Source organism: Pipistrellus hanaki (genome assembly GCF_964339955.1).
Source record: "Pipistrellus hanaki genome assembly, chromosome: 16".
Classification (NCBI taxonomy): domain Eukaryota; kingdom Metazoa; phylum Chordata; class Mammalia; order Chiroptera; family Vespertilionidae; genus Pipistrellus; species Pipistrellus hanaki.
Window position 1 is genome coordinate 15062913 of NC_140518.1, and position 17585 is coordinate 15080497.

Below are 17585 nucleotides of genomic sequence, written 5' to 3' on the forward strand. Positions count from 1 at the left end.
AAAGGGGAGGGGAAATGGGAGATACCTGTAATATAAGGTGACCAGACATCCCGATTTAAAATAAGCATGTATATGTATGTACACAATATATACCTACGTAATTATTGATTATTTTACAGAGAGGGATAGAGAGTTAGAAACATCGATGAGAGAGAAACATTGATCAGCTGCCTCTTGCACACCCCCTACTGGGGATGTGCCCGCAACCAAGGGATATGCTCCCGACCGGAATCGAACCTGGGACCTTTCAGTTCACAGGCCGACGCTCTTTCCACTGAGCCAAACCGGTTTCGGCAGACATCCCGATTTTTAACAATGTGTCCCGCGTCCCGCGGCGTTTTAAAAAAGTCCCGATTACCCACAGCTCTGCCCCGCCCGCCCCGCCCGCCGGCTGCCCACGGGCCTGGGAACCTGCCCATGCCACCGGGACGCCCGGGGCCTCTGGCCCAGGTGACCCTCCGATCTCTCCAGCAGCCGGGCCGTCTTCTCACCGTCACCTGAGCCCGGGAGGCCCCGGGAAGCCCCTTGCGAGACCCTCTCAGTGATCCCTCCAGGAATGGGTGCCCCCTGCCCTCTGCACGGGGCCTCAATCCTGCTCCCCCGGGCCGATCCTCCTCCCTCCTCTGCAGGTCCCGGCTGAACGGAGCCCTACGGCCTGGAGACACCTACGTCGGGGACCCCCAGGGCAGGACCGGGCAGGAAACCAGTGGTAAGGCCGGTGGGCTTGGGCTGGACGCAGGAGGCCGCCCTGGTATGAATCATGACCGATATACATCACCGGGAAGGCGCTTCTGTGATTCAAAGTTTCCATGGGGCAAAAAAAAAAAAAAAGAATCAGAACCATCTGTGGAGCCGTAAACAGCTGTGCCCCCACCTCCCGCCCCGGGGATGCCGCGGGGGGCCCCTCCCACACCTGCCTCTCCCAGGCCGGCTCTCGTGACAGCTCGGCGGCTCCCCGGGCAGCGTGATGACAGCGGCTCCTTCCAAACAGGAAGAGAGGCCGTAACTCAAAACCCTGGCCGCGTCAGGCCCGCGGAAAGCCAAGCCCCTCGCCGCAGGAGGCTGTGCGGCTTCCTCCTGGGGCAGCAGGAAGCGGGAGGCCTGGAAAGCCTTCTGTCAGCGGATGGGTGATGCGCTCCCACGTCCAGGAGACGGGGGCCGGCCTGCTGGTTCCAATCATGGGGGGGGCGGGGGTGGCGGGCAGGCAGGCAGGCAGGCAGGCGCTGGGTCCCGGTCTCAGAAATGCCCCCGTGTGGGCCGGGATGTTTGTGCGACATTACCAGAGGCAACCTCCACAGCCCCAGAGGATGCTGATGGGGGAGTGGGTCGGGGCTCACTCAGAAGCCTGGCTGGGTTTCAGAGAACTTGTCTGTGCCTCTCCCCTGCCCCCTTGGAGCTGACTGATTGTATTCTTGTTTCTATCAACACGGGAAGGCGGTTGGCAAACCGACCCATGAATCACAGCTGAGGGAAGACATTTTCCCCTCGGAGGGCGCCCGGATCCAAACGTCGTCGAAGACAAGACCGCCTCCCGGAAGCACGCTGCCCCTCCGCGGCTGCCTTCCCCACCTGCGGGCTCCGCTCTGTTCTGCTCTGTGTCTACGCACGCGAGCACCGCCTTGATGGGTGAGTACAAAGTGGGGGCTTGGTGCCAGGCTGTGCCCCCTCCCCTGCCTGGCTCTCCTCCGTCTCCCTCCTTGGGGTTGCCCTCTTCTGCCAAGACACGGACAGACACATCAAGACCGGAAGCAGGAGGCTCAGAAGAGCCAGAGTGCCTCTGGGTTTGAGCATCTCGTCACAGGGCCCCGGCCGCCCGTGAGAAGACCGTTCGGTGGGAAACCCCATCGCCGTGAGCCTGCCTTTCCACCTCTCCGCAGAGGACCCAGAGCGGGTGCCAGAACGCCAGGGGCTCTGGGTCACTTGGTTTGTAGGACAGGGAAGAGCCGCTGCCGAGCTATGTGTGCACATGGCACTGAGATGACCAGGGGTTCCTTTGAGCTTCCTGAAACCGGGATGGTTTTCTTCCAAACCGACCCCTATTAGGATTGTTGTAAGCCCGAGACGTGCCTATCGGTGGGCACAATCAAGGGGTGCTTATTTTAAAACACACATGACATGCACGTACATGCATGTACATGTACGTACACAATATATACCTACGGAATCAGAGTTTTACCGCGTGGCCTCCCTTCAGCCAATTAGAGATGGTTCAGTGCGGTGTCCTGAGTCGCTGACCAGAGAAATAAATCCAAGGCCAAATTCGGGCCAGGGCCAATCACGCCCTATGTGGCTCTCCTTGAAGGTCCTCATGAATGTGGCCGAGACCTGGTGCCCCGAGAGGCGGGGTGGCCACAGGGGTGGCTCATGCCGGCAAGCAGCACCTGGCGGGGGTTCCCGGGCCCCGGGGTGTGGTCAGGGAGCAGCTCCGCCCGCCTGAGCTGCCTGGCCACACGGACGTTCCCACGAAAGCCTGGTGGGCGCTTTGTCTCTGGTCCTCGGGCTGAGCCCTGAGGGGCCTCCTGAGCCTGCGGACGTGAGGAGAGGGCGAGCGTGCTCCCCTCTGGGCACGGAGTGAGCGCCAAGAGCTGGCTCCACAGGCCCCGGCCACATCAAGGAGACCACAGTCCCTGAGGCGCTTCCTGGTGACTCCGGTGATTCCGTCAGTTGCCATGGTGACGCACACGCGGGAGCATCTCCCTGACGTCCTGAATGGGCCCCCAGGGTCACGGAGAGCGACTCCCACCTTCCTGCCTCTCGTGGCTCAGGGAGCGGGGCGTGGCCTGGGAGCGCCAGCTGCTCCAGAGGGTGGGGTGTTCCGGAGAGAAGCAGTACTTCTCCGGGGCCCGGGGCCCGGGGTGCGGGGCGGGGGAGAGTACGGGCTGGGCATCGGGCATCCTCTGACAAACCCCAGGCACAAACGAGTGCTCCCAGAAGCGTGGGGCTTGCTGGGGCCGGCGCGGGGAAGGACAGCACATGGGAGCGGCATCTGAGCCACCTCCACACGGCCCTCGGTAAAGACATAAATAGAAACGGACGCTTGGATGTGCGGCCTCTAACTGAGAAGCCCCGTGCTCCCAGCGCCTTGCAAAGAGGGTTCCGGCCCCTCCCTCCTCCCACCTCCTCCCACTTCCTCTTCCCCTTTGGGCAAAAGGAAGACTGGGAAATGACCATCAGGCCCAGCATTTCCTGGTGGCGCCTCAGAGCACCTGGGGAGAGGACACCAGGCCCTGGCTGGTGTGGCTCAGTGGATAGAGCGCCAGCCTGCGGACTGAAGGGTCCCAGGTGCGATTCCGGTCAAGGGCACATGCCCAGGTTGCAGGCTCCACCCCCAACAGGGGGCATACAGGAGGCAGCCAATTGGTGACTCTCATCATTGATGTTTCTATCTTTCCCTCCCTCTCCCTTCCTCGCTGAAATCAATAAATAGAGAGAGAGAGAGAGAGAGAGAGAGAACGAACGAACACGGGGTCCTGGGTCGCACTGCCCCGAGCTAGTGTGGGGGCTGCAGGCCTCACACTGGGCCTCCGGGAGCCAGGGTCAGTCCCTGCCATGCAACGTGCGCCCACCTCGGCCAAACAGTTAATACTCAAATTCGACGGGCATTCCGGCTGATGACAGGAAAGAGGAGGAAGGGCGAGGAGGGAGAGGTTCATCTCAGAGGAGTTGCCCTCAGGGCTCCTCAAACTGGATCTGGAGTGCCCGCCACTGGCCTGCCTCCCCCGAGGGGGCTCTGTTTGCACAACGGGGAACACGTCCACCCCGAGGAGCCGGGCGGGGCACCTGACTCCGTCACTTACCCTGTGCCCGGTCTGCGACCCGCCGAAGAGCACATCGGAGGCGTCCAGCCCGTCGAAGTGGCGGCCCGGGGGCAGGCGGGCACCGGCCAGGGCCACCACGGTGGGGAAGATGTCCAGCACGCTGCAGGAGGATCAGACAGACACCTTGGCCCCGGCTGGCCCCAGACTCTCGGCCATGCCGTGGTCAAGACCCACCCGCACAGCCTGAGCCCAGCACCGGCGGCCTCCCGAGTGGCCCGCCCTCCGCGCCTGTGCTTCCCTCACGCTCCACCCGGGTCTCTGCTCCCCCAGGCGGCCGGGCGTGGCCTGGGCTCACCCCCCAGTGCTGCCCCCTGTGCAGCTCCGGGGCCTTCGGTTTTCTGTTCTGTGAAATGGGCCCGATGCCCCGGCGAGCGTGGCTCAGTTGGTTGAGCGTTGTCCCTTGCACTGGAAGGTCACCAGCTCCAATCCGGGTCGGGGCACACGCCGGGTTTCTTGCTCAATGCCCATCCTCTGAGCAGTGATGCCCCGGGGGTAAGCACCCCGGGCGGAAGGGCGGGGCGTGTTAGTGTCCTTCTCCCGAACGAACCCTGGGGACAGGCAGCTGGCCGATCCTGGCAGCAAGTGTGCTCCCCGAGAGTGTGCACGGATCCCCGCGGGGAAACACGAGGGTGGAGTCCATGGAGACACGCCGTCCTGCTACGGTCGAGACGGTCTAACGCCAAACGCTATCCTATGAGGCGCAGCTCGCGTCCACGGTGCTGTCCGGGGAAAGTTCCCGGCGCCCTCGGCGAGCGTCACCTGTACCCGCAGCCCCCGAGCCACCCCCGAGCCATCCCCGAGGCCACTATCGCCTCTGCGGCCCCAGATGGCCGACAAGCTGATGCAATTCCGTCACCGCCAGCGCCGGGTGGATCCAGGTGGAAACACCGCTCTCGGGAGAAGCCGTGCAGCCTCGGTGATGTAACGGCAGCCGCCGGGCTGTGGTGCGTGTGCAGCCGGCCTGTGAGCACCGCCTGGCGGTGCGCCCCACGTGGGCCCCATACAGCAGCCCGCCTGGCCCTCCGCCCGCCCGGCGGCTGACAGCACGGGACCGCAGGCCTCCTGACTGTGCGGGGCCGACCCCGAGTCCTGGGCTCCCGCTCCCACTCTGGCATCAGAGCCATTCACCCGCCTCCGGGCCCGTGCAGCCTGCCTTCCTCTCCTAACGCTGTGCTCCCTCGGCCGGGACCCTCCGCTAATGATGAAGAACCTGCGGAAACGAAGTAGTCTTCCAGCAGACCCAATCCCCCAGCCCGGGAGCACAGGCAGAGCCCTGAGTGAGTGAGTGAGTGAGTGAACCGCCCCCCGATGGATACGCTGCCTGGCGCTGCATTCCGACGGCCCCCCAGCCAAGTCCTGGCCCCGGGGACGCGATCTGCCCCAATAAGGAGCTGAGAGCGCGGGCGGGATGTCACAGGCACGCTGCCCTCCTAACGCAGGCAGCACCCAGGGGCCCGCTCCTGGCAGAAGCTTCGTTGCCGTAGGACGAAAGCCCTCACTAAGGGTTCATTTCCTCCGCGACAGCCTGGGGGCCCCACCCCCGCCCACCTCTCTCCCTGCCACCTTCTCCCCCCGCCCCTCCCCGTCCTCCAGGGCACGGGGACATCTACACTCCTTTCTTGGGGCCATGTGATTGCCGGTGAAGGGCTGGCTTCCCACAGCACCCCTCGGACACCTGCACCCCATCCCCCATCCCCACAGCGCCGACGATTCCTCCCACCAGGTGGGGCCAGGGCAGAAGGGAGAGGCTGTTCTGTTGGGCAGACACACCACCCGGTCAGGAGCCCGCCCAGCGCCCCCTTCACTCAGACAACTGAGAAGGTCCCACGGCTGCCAGACCAGCTGCCAGACCAATATCGGAAGACAGGCCCGGGCCCAGGCTGCTCCATCGGAGCTTCGGAGCCGCCCGGGGACACCTGGCAGAGGCAGGAGGGAGGAGGTCCCTCACCACGCGAGCCCCTGAGATTTCCTGGCGGTAAACCCCAGGTCACGTGGGTCTCCTACCTTAACAAGGCGGCGCTGGAGACATTGCCGGGGACTCTGCCAGGCCAGTACGCCACCGCCGGGACCCGGTGGCCTCCTTCCCAGGTGGTCTGCTTGGCTGGGCTTCCCCCTGGAAAGGAGGGGCAGTGGGTGCGTTGACAGGTGACTCCGGGCTCCCCGTCTCGCAGCCGCCCTCTGGCACAACGGTCCCTCCCTCAGGGGCCCACCAGGAGCCTCTGAGAACACAACAGTAACCAGCTATGTTTTTGTTTTTTTTACAACATATTTTTTTAAATCTTCACCCAAGGACATTTTTCCATTGATTTTTTTAGAGAGAGTAGAAGAGAGAGGGAAAGACAGAGAGAAACACATCAATTGGTTGCCTCCTGCAGAAGCTCTGATCAGGGCCCGGCCTGGGGAGGAGCCTGCAACTGAGGGACATGCCCTTGACCAGAATCAAACCCGAGACCCTTCAGTCTACAGGCCGACGCTCTATCCACTGAGCCAAACTGGCCAGGGCATAACCAGCTATTTTTATTCAGGTGGTTAATATCTTTCAATACATGCTTCTATTTTACTGGACTCAACATACGCAAGGAGTGGCCTCTGTCCCTCCCTATTTCCTTCAGGACACTTCACGCTTCACATCGTCTGGTTTACGGGCTGATGGTGAATCCACACGGTGAGACTTCACTGCTCCCGGGCCCAGGACACGGGTACTTAATGAATACCTGTTAAAGCAAGTGCTCTGTCTTTCTACTGGATATAATGGAATCGTTTCAGATGAAAATATACAATTGGCCCGGTCGCGACAGCTCGGTGATTGACCTATGAACCAGGAGGTCGAGGTTCGATCGCTGGTCAGGGCACGTGCCCCGGTTGTGGGCTCGATCCCCAGTGCAGGGTGTGCAGGAGGCAGCCGATCAATGATTCTGATCATTGAAGTTTCCATTTCTCTCTCCCTCTCCCTTCCTCTCTGAAATCAATTTAAAAAATGTATTAAAAAAAAAATACAGCTCTTTGAAGACAGGCAAAGCAGAACATTCCCCAGCTATGTGATCTGCCCAACGCCCCGCGCGGGTCTGGCCCGGGTTTCACTGTTGTCTTTGCTTTGCTTTGTTTTTTTTCCTTGAATCCATGAGTTGTTCTGATGTCGTGGAGACGCATTAGTAACAGTTCCAACCTCTGGCCTCTCAGGAGGAGGAGGCGAGAGCAATCGCTGTGCAATCTATGAATTTCCACTTTGCTAACGAAGGGAATTCTTTCTGTGTCCGCCAAGGCCAACGTGACCACCGGTTTAACGATGACCGGCGGGCCGGAGGAGATGAGGTCATGGTTGATGGAAACATCCTGAATGCATGTTGCCTTGAGCTAACCGTGACCTCCCCACTCCCACACACACCCCACCCGCATCCTGGCTGAGCCAGGGATTCCGCAACGTTAGCGTGTGGAAAGCCCCGCCGGGGCAGGCGTGCGAGGCTCCCACGGACCGTGGTCATGCAACTCCCCCGTCCGGCTGGCGTGCATGGGAGAGCCACGGCCACGGGAAGGAGGGGCAACAAGACCGAGGGGTCTGCCCCGCTGCCCTCAGGCCAGCCCGCCCAGGCCCACGGTCCTGGCCCTACATGCCACCCCGGAGACTTTCTCATAGCCAGCTTCCGAGTGCCCGAAGCGTTAAAGTGACAGTCAACACACAGAACAGCTCCCCTCCTGGGACTGTTCATGGTCAGGGGTGTGGGGCTCTCGAAACCAAGTGGCGTTGTGCGGGCTGGACGGGGAGCCCTCTGGCCTGGCCCAAAAGGTCTCAGAGACAGTCTTCCGCACGAGAAGCACCCCTCCCACAAACACACAGAGCCACTCCAACCACGATGCCCATGGCGAGAGGGTCCAGAGCACATGTGTCAAACACAAGGCCCGCGGGCCAAATCCAGCCCGCCAGGCCTTGCAATGTGGCCCGCACCGCGCTGTCATCACTGCACTCCGCTGTCAGTTTATGACATTGTCAGTTTATGACTGTTCAGTAAACCATTCGGCCCGCGATTTAGGCTGGATTTTAGATTTTGGCCCCTTCTCTGATTGAGTTCGACACCCCTAGTCCAGAGCCACAGGAAGCACGGAACGCACGCCCACGCGGCTGCGGGTGCATGGCTTACGCCCCAGCTGAAGGCCAACGAGCAGGCAGGCAGGGAGGGTCCACGCTTGCCTGTGCAGAGCTCTGCAGAGAATTCCACGCCCACGAGGGGAATTTATGTGGAAGCCGGGGGGGGGGGGGGGGGGGAGATGGGAGGGTCAAGTGGATGGACCATGGAATCTTCATTTGCATGTCCAGGGTGCACGCACTCCGGACAGGTCTGCTTAGCCGCTGAGGCCAGATGCTAAGGAAGGTGAAGCTTTAGCTGTGAAGTGAGCCGACAGTGCTGACAGCCAACCAGAAGGCGGGCGAGAGCGCTGTGCGTGGCGGGCGAGGGCCCCAGGGTCGGCCCGGGAGCTGGTCTCCGCCTCCGGATGTTTCCAGAACTGTGCGCTGGCCCCTAATGAACAAGCCGGCTAATGGGCCTCCGCCACTGGGGAGTCTGCTTGTTTGCCACAAGCTTCTGTGTTTGCTGTTTTCAGAGGAGACAGTTTCCGTGTTTGCCCTACTGCAGCAGAGGGCTGAGAGCTGGAGGGGCTGCAAGGCACTCGGTCAGTTATAAGACGTGTACATGCCAACCCAGGGCAGAGTTCACAGGCTCAGAGCTAAGAGGAGGCGAGAAGAGGGCTGGCTGAGCGAAGCCCTCGGCAGGTCCACTGGGGGGCCCACCCCTCTCCCTCCCCCCACACCCCCACGTCTGGCTGCGCCCTGGGTTCTGGCTCTCACAGAGAGCCAGGGTTCAAAATCCCAGCCACGCCCAGAGACCTCACAATCGAAAGCCATCTACTATCTGAAATGCACCCGGGGTGTGCACAAGCAGTTATAAAAGTGTGTGACCCCAGTCTTACTCTGAATCCCAGCGTCTGCGGTACTGCTGGGGGTAGACAGACTCACAAAATCCACTTGGCGTTTCCCATGGGTGCCCAGGGCTGTGGGGTCTGGTGATCAAAAGAACGTTCCTCGTTGTGACTTGTCGGCACCAGCAGAGGCGAATCCCAGGGGCGCTGCCTCCGGGCCCCCAGGACTGCCCAGTGCCGCCTGCTCCTACGAATGGGACCTCATTTCCAGTTAAACTACAGCAACACGAGCGCCTCCTGTTCACAGAGCCCTGCCTACGCGCCGAGGTAAGCACCCCTGGGTGCAACTCGGAGGGCTTCCCTCCTTGAATCCTTTCGATCACCTGGAGAGCCAGGTGCTTCTTACGCCCGTTTTTCAGATGAAGAAACCGAAGCTCAGAGAGGTTAAGGAATTTGCCCAAGGTCACACAGCTAGCAGACGCGAGAGCCAGGATTTGAGTCCAGGTCTAATCACACAGCCAACCCTCTCAGCCATTAAATCTTCTAGGACGGCGTGCCCACTCATCCCTGAATGCATGGTAGACGCGTGAGGGGAGCCTTGAAAAATGCCCACGCCGAGGACCCTTCCCCAGGAACCGTGACTTCACCGGCCCGGGATGCACGCCGGTGAGGAGCGTCCATTCCAGGAGCAGGTGGGCGGGGACACGGCCACAAAGTGGACACTACGCACTGAGTGAAAATCAAATGCAGCCTCGTGCTTTCAACCACAGGGTTTTATGCTGCCCACACCTCTGCACCTTTTAGACGCACGATCGTGAACAGGAACCCGTGAGTTGTCATAAGAACAGGTGAGCCCGTAGAGTAAATGTCTACGAACTCTCTGATTCCAGAAGCCACTGCTTGGCGAGGATGAGCCCTCGCCCTCCCCCGAGCGTGGCGCGCACATGAGAAGCGCTGGCTGCGTGTGGGTTTCTGCTGGGAAAGGCCTGCCTGCCCACGGGCGTGAGAGCGCCTTGCAGTGCGCCTGCGGTGAGCGATGGCTCTCATTAAGGCAGAGCCTCTTACTTAAAGCAGTAACTATTTAGCCCCAGCAACCGAAGGATAAACAGAACCGTGATTCACGGAGCTGCCTCCCTGGTCCTCCCTGGCTACGGCAGAGACGTGCCTCCCCCGGGCATGGAGGCAGGGCCGGCCACACTCAGGAGCAGCAGCCTCTCCCCGGAGGGATGCAGGGCCACACTGAGTCAGGAAGACAGCACATGCCCCTTCTCCGGCTTACGAGGTCCAGGGGGACTCGGGGGCAGGGGGCCCCGGTGCCGGGGGTCTGAGGGATGTTAGCAGGGTGATTGGGAGGCTCCTTGGGCACCCGCAGACCCCAGGTCTGGCTCCAGGGCCATGCTGCTCGCTGGGTGGCCTGAGGCAGAACTCTGAACACCCCGTCCGGCTCAGTCTCCCCGGCCACGAAGGGCAAACATGATGGCATTTCTCTCCCGGGGCTGGGGGGAAAGCTACAGAAGTGAATGTGTGTGAAATTCGAAGCAAGAGCCTTTGGCACGGTGCCTGCCGTGAAGTACCATCCACAAATCGAAAAACTGCCCGGCCAGCGTGGCTCAGTGGTTGAGCATTGACCTATGAACCAGGAGGTCATGGTTTGATTTCCGGTCAGGGCACATGTAGGGGTCTTGGAGGAGGCAGCCGATCAATGATTCTTTCTCATGATCTTTCTTTCTCTCATAATTTCTCTCTCTCTCTCTCTCTCTCTCTCTCTCTCTCTCTCTCTCTCTCTCTCTCTTCCTCCCTTCCTCCCCCAAATCAATAAAAATATGTTAAAAACAACAACAACAACAACAACTGAAAATTACCTACAGGCAGAGCACAGACGAAGTTGCCACCTGATGGCTCACACACTGAGCTGAGCCCTCTGACGCGTGGTTTGGTGAGGATGGTTTGGTTTTGTTTAAACTGATTTTCTACGTCTTTGGACAGGACCCAGTCTCCAGGGTCCTGAATCCCTGACCGGCCGATGCCGATGACACGGACACCTGGCCACTCGGATCCCCTGCCCGGCCCGCGAAGGCGTCCGGATCGGTGGCTTGGGCAGAGAACACGCCTGTGCTGAGGCGTGCACGTCCGCCAGCCTCTGAACAGCCGGCTTCCTTCCTAAATAGAAACACACGCCCTTGCCAAGGGTGCCCGGAGCTGACGGGCTTTCCAGAACCAAAGGGCAGCCAGGCCTCCGTGGGGACTGAGGACGCGGGCTGGCCTGGTGGGCCTGACGTGTGAAAATGGGGGCGTTCCAGGCCTGGTGACCCACACAATTCAACCCCCCTGCCCCCGACCAGAGCCAGCAGCCACCCCCTTGTCCCGTGCTTCCTCCCCCAGCCCACCTCCGACTTGTCGCCCCCATCCCTCCCACAGGGGGCAGAAGGCCCCTGCAGAGCCCTGTCCCAGTGGGAAAGCTTATGCAACAACCTGATAGCATCAGATTACAAACAACCAAGGTCTCTTCGTGCTGGGGATGCCAAACTCAACAGAGCGTTTCCTCATCACCCAGGGGAGGAAGGAACAGCTCTGCTCTTCAAATAAAACAACAAAGAGAGAGTTTCCAGACAGAGGAGCCGTCTGTGAGGGGACAAACACGGCGCTGGTTCTGTCCTGGGCGGGAGCGGGGTCTGCTGCGGGACAGAGTGGGCAGGGCAGCTGCTCTGGGCCAGGCCGGGCCTGGGCCGAGCGCTTGGGGTCAGCAGTGGGCAGACAGCACACGTCCCCTTTGTTTGGGGGAAGGCAGGGCCACTTTGGGTGGCCTCCTGCCTGCCCCCTCCCCCAGTTTGGTTTCTCCTCACCCCTGCAGGGCACAAGCCCCGGGGAGTGCCCTCACTCCTGCACGGGGTGAAGCTGTGACCCCAGGAGACACTGCCTCAGCCCATCAGCTGAGCAAGGCAGGTGGCCAGAAAAGGCAAGGGAAGACCAGGAGGGGGCCTGGGCCTGGGAGCAGGGGAAGGCAGCACGTGCCTGACGCAGCGGGCTGGCCGCAGAGAGGAAAGAGCCAGGCTCTGGGTACTGTTTGTCCTCCTCGGTTGCAAAAACACTGACTGTCTTCTCTCTTTCATCTGCTCTTGAGACCGGCCCCCTTACAGCAGGAGGTGCAGGCATTCCACCGATGAGGAACAGGTGGTCTAGAAGGATCCCAGCTCACCTCCGGACCTGAGCCCTGGCCACACGCCTTCCACACAGGCTCTGCCTGGCTTCCCTGAGCCCCCAGCAGCTTTCGGTGCAGGAGGAATAGCTGACAGAAAGCTGGTTTGGGGAATGAAGATGAGGACGTACTAGATGTACAGGTTAATAATGCGATTAGCTCTTAACCGGTTAATAATGCAGATTAAATTAGATATTAACCGGCTAATAATTCGGATTTGATATAAACCAATTAACAATGGCAGATTTTAAAATAAAAGAAAACAGGATAATTTCAAGAGAAACACCAAAAGTGCTTTATTCAAAGTAATGTCCATGGCTAGCTACACATTTCTCCACCTTTCAGGTAATTTGTGGATACCGTCTTAATAGAACTTTGTATGTTTTGAGGCAAACCATTCAGAGACCCAATTTTCCACTTCTTCGTACGTTTTGAAGTGCTGTTCAGAAAGTGCCTGTGCCACCGATAGGAACGAGTGGTAATCTGAAGGAATAAGGTCTGGCGAATACAGCGAGTGGATTAATTCTTCCCAGGCAAGATCTTTTAGTGTGTCTTTAGCTGGTTTTGAAGTGTGTGATGGTGCGTTATCATGAAGCAAAATTACTTTGCCGTGTCTTCTGGCATGTTCTGGTCGTTTCATGATCAAAGTGTGGTTCAAATTGATTATTTGTTGTCGATAGAGATCAGTATGAACGTTTTCACCTGATTTTAGAAGCTCATAATACACCACGCCTTCCTGATCCCACCAAAGGCAGAGCATTGTCTTCTTTCTGAAGCGATTTGGCCTTTTAGTCCATGTTGATGGTTGACCTGGATCAACCCATATTTTGTGTGCTTGGGATTCTCAAAATAAATTCACTTTTCACCACCAGTCACAATTCGATGCAAAAAAGACTTTCTTTCATGCTGTTGAAGCAACATTTTACTGATGACTTTTCGGTTTTCCATTTGTTTTTCTTTCAGTTGATGTGGCATCCATTTTCCTTCCTTTAAAATCTTTCCCATTGCTTGTAAATGATCAGAAATGGTTTGCTGAGCAACGTTTAATCTTTGAGTTTTTGAGTTTGACAGGCACCTTCATCCAATAATGCTTGTAATTGTTGGTCTTTAAAGTTTTTCTGTTGACCTGGATGTTCTTTGTCTTTCACATCGAAATCATCAGTTTTAATGCATTTAAACCAGGGTTCACAGGTTTCCTGAGATGGAGCACGTTCACCATAAGCTTCCCGAAGTATATGATAACTCTCAGCAGCACTTTTCTTCAAAATAAAGTAATGAATTAAAACCTCCCTCAAATGTTCTTTTTTTGGCACAAAATGAAGTGTAAAGATATCTATGATGTTAACACCTTCAGCAAATTTGACATATGAAGTTTTGAAGCTGTTGTCAATACAACAAAATAGCATACCTATCAAATTGTATATATATCAACATATGTGTAACTCCATCTACTAAAAAAAAAAAAAAAAAAAAAAAAAATCCGCATTATTAACCGGTACACCTAGCATTTAGCCTTAGGCCAAGTTGGCCTTCAGGATCTCCTGAGGAAAGAAGAATGGATCCAGCCCAGCCCCACCACGAATTCAGGGGCTGTGCCTGCCACTCAGATACCACGTCAGGCCTCCCTCACAAACCCCGGCCGTCTCCTCCTCATGCTCCAAAACCAGCCACTCAGGAGAGCCTTCCTGCCGCCCTCCCCGTGGACGAGAGGCCCTTGAGCGTCCTGCTATCACGGCAGGACCCTGCAGCAGGATGACCTGCTGATGTGTCCGCTCCCATTCTGTCCAATAGAAGTCTTTGCCATCATGCAAATGTTTTCTATTTGCACCATCCAATAGGGTAGCTGCCCACCACACATGGCTTCTGAGCCCTTAAAGTGTGTGTGGCTAAAGTGACCAAGGAACTGAATTTGAATTTGAATTTGAATTTAACTAGTCATGTGTGGTTACTGCCACAGATTTCTGGGCCACAAACCCAGAGTTCCTGATTCAGCAGGTCTGGGCTGCGAGGGGGGGAGGGAAGGGAGGTGGTAGGGGGACCTAGAACCTGCATTGCTAACAAGTCCTCAGATGGCGCTAATGGTCCCCGGACCACGCCTCGACAACAGCTGGCTCACATCTGGAAGTTCCAGACTTGGATGACTCTAGAATCAAGATGGTCTGGATGTGGACACTCTAGGTTGGTGATTCTCCAAGTGGGGTCCCTGGGGTAGACGATCAGCGTCACCCAGGTGCTTATTGGAAAGGTAGCATCTCTTCGCCATCCCAGGCTCACTGAGTCAGAACTTCACCATCCCCTCCAGCCAGGGCCTTTGGTGACCTGTGTCCCCAGCACCGAGTGCAGGGCCCACAGCAGGTGCTCAGCTAAAGGAAGGAAAAGGGCAGAGCAGGTTGCCCAGCTAGTAAGTGTGTTTCTCCTAAGGCAACGTGCTTCCCTCAGAGAATGGGCCTCCCGGCCACAACCTTCAGCTGGAATCCCTCTCCCCAAACTGCCTCCCAGGACGGGGAAGAGACAAGACGAGGCAGGTCCTCAGGCAGGAGGCCCAGAGGTCACCTTTTGGGGAACAGAGAGCTCCCCACAGAGGAGCCACTTACGATAGACCCTGTCCCCCCCACCCCCTCGCCTCCTTGGTTTCCATGCCTTCTGGATTTTCTCCCTGGAGAGTTCTAACTCCAGGCTTTCCAACTGAGGGTGGGAGGTGGCAGCTGGCCTGCGGGTGTCGCCCTGTGACCCACTAACGCAAACAGCCACTCCCCGCTCACACCTGCTGCCGTTCCGGGTGCCAGACACGTCGCCACCCACATCCAGTCCTGGCACCTCTTCCTGGACCAGCTCTCCAGGAACCAGAAGTAGGTTACAGTGTTCTTGAACAGGAGAGAACCAGAGAGGTCCACAGAGGGAGAGGCCCAACCCTGAACGGCAAAGTATCGGCTCACTGCCCAGGGAGGGGCGTGGCACCGGTGCCCTGACCCCTGACCCACTCTCCTGACCCGACATGTGGCACAGGCTCGGCAGCCGCTCCCTCCTCAGGTTCTCCAGGGTCCGAGCCAAGGAACACCCGGTGAAAACTGCCAGAGAAGAAGCAACGACGGGCATATCCCTCCTGCCCCCGGCCATGAGGGGCACAAAGGTCACAGTCCTGGGGACAACAAATATTCTGCCCGACGGATAGGGGAGGGACTTTGTGTCCTTTGACCTGGACACTGGAGGCCACAGCTCAGGATCGAGCTGGACAACAGGAAAACCCGGGCACAGGGGGACTCCGCCACGCCTACCTCCAAACCCCTCGGATACAAGCACCATCTAAAAAACGTATTTTAACTTTTTCGGATATAAATAATACCAGTTTGTTGTGGCCAAAATATATATATATATCACACTTCAATCCTCCAGAGAGAATTACCGCTAATCACTGGTTTCCTTTTCTTGCCTCTTTTAACAATTTTCCCAAGAACACCTATGCTTATTTCCATATAATTATCCCTTCCTTATTGTTTTTGTGTTTTTTTTTTTTTTTTAAATATATTTTATTGATTTTTTACAGAGAGGAAGAGAGAGGGATAGAGAGTTAGAAACATCGATGAGAGAGAATCATCAATCAGCTGCCTCTTGCACACCCTCCACTGGGAATGTGCCCGCAACCAGGTACATGCCCTTGCCTGGAATCGAACCCGGGACCCTTCAGTCCGCAGGCCGACGCTCTATCCACTGAGCCAAACCGGTCCGGGCTTTTTTTTTTTTTTTTTTTTTTTTGTGTGTTTTGTTTTTTTTAATATTAATCCTCACCTGAGGATATTTTCCCATTGATTTTTAGAGAGAGAGTGGAATGGAAGGGAAATAAAAAGAGAGAAAAACTTCAATGTGAGAGAGAGACATCGATTGGGTTGCCTCTTGCCCGTACTCCCGACCTTGACTGGAATCGAACCTGGGACCTTTCAGTCCGAGGGCTGGTGCTCTATCCACTGAGCCAAACCAGCCAGGGCCTTGACATGTTTTGCAACCTGCGTTTTCACAGGAAAGTACTGCATGCACATGCTTCCAGGTCAGTGATATGCAGCTGTTTCACACTCCTCCATCGACAGCAGCCATGTCCAACAGGCATCACTGCATAAGCATCATGGCGCACTTGGTCATTTCTCTTCAGGACACATCCTCTGAGGAGACGCCGAGGCACCAGCAGGCACGCGCCTTTTTCAGGGTCTGGTCCGCACTACCGAACTGTCAGAGCGGATGGACACGGAGCTGAGAGCTGAAGGATGTTTGATCAGAGAAGGGCAGTGTGGCACAGTGGGGAGATCGCCAGCTTTAGCTGTGTGACGGGGGACAGGCTATGTGGTCTCTCGGAGTCTCTCTCTCTTCATCCGTAAATGGAAATGAACCTACCTTTCAGGATGAAAAGTGTTAGAGACAACGGACACAGAAACCTTCAGTGAGCTCCACATTCATTCTTGGATGAATGAAGTGAATTAATGGTTGGGTGGATGGAGGGAAAGAAGGGAGGAGAATGAGGAAGGACGTCGGGATGAAAGAAAAGGGAGAGCACAGTCGTGGGCAGGTCCAGGGGTGGCTCGTCGGGAGAGGGTGGTCCTGAGGGAGCCCCAGGAGGAGAGGCGAGAGCAGGATGCTCCGGGCTGAGCAGAGACTCTCTCTGCCCCACAGGGTCTCTTCTGGGGCCTGGTGGCTGTTGAGGACTTTGTCCCTGGTTCACGAGGATGCCCTGAGGCCCGGAGATAGAACCCATGTCCTGCCCACAGTGGGACCCACCAGCCCCGCTGAGCCCCTACCTCGAGGAACTTGCCACGATCCAGTGAAGGGACCCACGCTGCCTGCCAGCTCACATTTCTGAGCCCACGGGCCGTTGTCGCCTAAAAACCAGAAGGAGCAACATGGGAAGGTCAACAAACCAGTGGGCACTTTGGCTGAGTCTCTCTCTCTAGCCCTACCTCCCTGGGCACAGCAGGAGACCGGAGAGAGGAGGGGCCTGTACAATCCACAGGGACCCTGCCCTGGAAGCACTGCAGGGCCTTCGAAGACGGGGCTCCCCGTCCCCGAGGTGGTCCCATCGGGAGGCCCCTGCCTCGTGGACCCTGGCCTTGTACAGCGTTAGCCATCTCATCGCCCGTGCCACCAGCCCAGCCACTGCCCACTGAGAACCTAGGATGAGCCCTTCACACACATGATCTCACAGCCTCCAACATGCTACGGACGAGGCTCCATGGTTAGCTTCCCTTTGCACATGAAGAGACAGGTGTGTCGACATCAACCTTCTCCACAGTCGCCCATGGATTCAAGTCCAGGTGTCTATGGGCCCAGCGCAGCGCTCTGACCCCCTGCCCTCCTCCGACCGGGACCTGAGACCCACAGGGCCGTGCGGGCCTCTGAATGGCCCGCCAGTTCAGCTCCACTCGGCCAGAAGACGGGACCTGGCGAGCTGGCAGCCAGTAGCCCCCGGAGTCCCCGGGACAGGGCAGATGGTGAAGAGGGAGTCTACAACAGTCTGAGCTCTCCACAGGTTGGCAACGCCAACGTTATTCATTAATTAAGACTTAATCAAGACTGAAGGGGCCAGGGGGGTACCTGCCCTCTCTGAGCAAACCTGTCCAGGGGCTCAGTGTTGGAGGCCCCAGGTGGACAGGAGCTCAGCATTCAACCCAGCCATC

At 57.7% G+C, this 17585-nt stretch overlaps 1 protein-coding gene across 4 annotated transcripts in view; it reads right to left on the minus strand.

Annotated features, from left to right (window-relative positions):
• Window positions 1-17585, minus strand: part of ARSG (arylsulfatase G) — an 83756-nt gene that overhangs the window by 8778 nt on the left and 57393 nt on the right. For 3 of the 4 annotated variants that reach the window (XM_084864087.1, XM_084864088.1, XM_084864089.1), the window contains 3 exons: window positions 16710-16790; window positions 5823-5931; window positions 3798-3918 (listed from right to left, as the gene is read on the minus strand). In XM_084864087.1, the coding sequence (XP_084720213.1) occupies window positions 3798-3918; window positions 5823-5931; window positions 16710-16790 (311 nt within the window). The remainder of the gene's footprint in view (window positions 1-3797; window positions 3919-5822; window positions 5932-16709; window positions 16791-17585) is intronic. The other variant, XM_084864090.1, reaches the window with a different exon arrangement.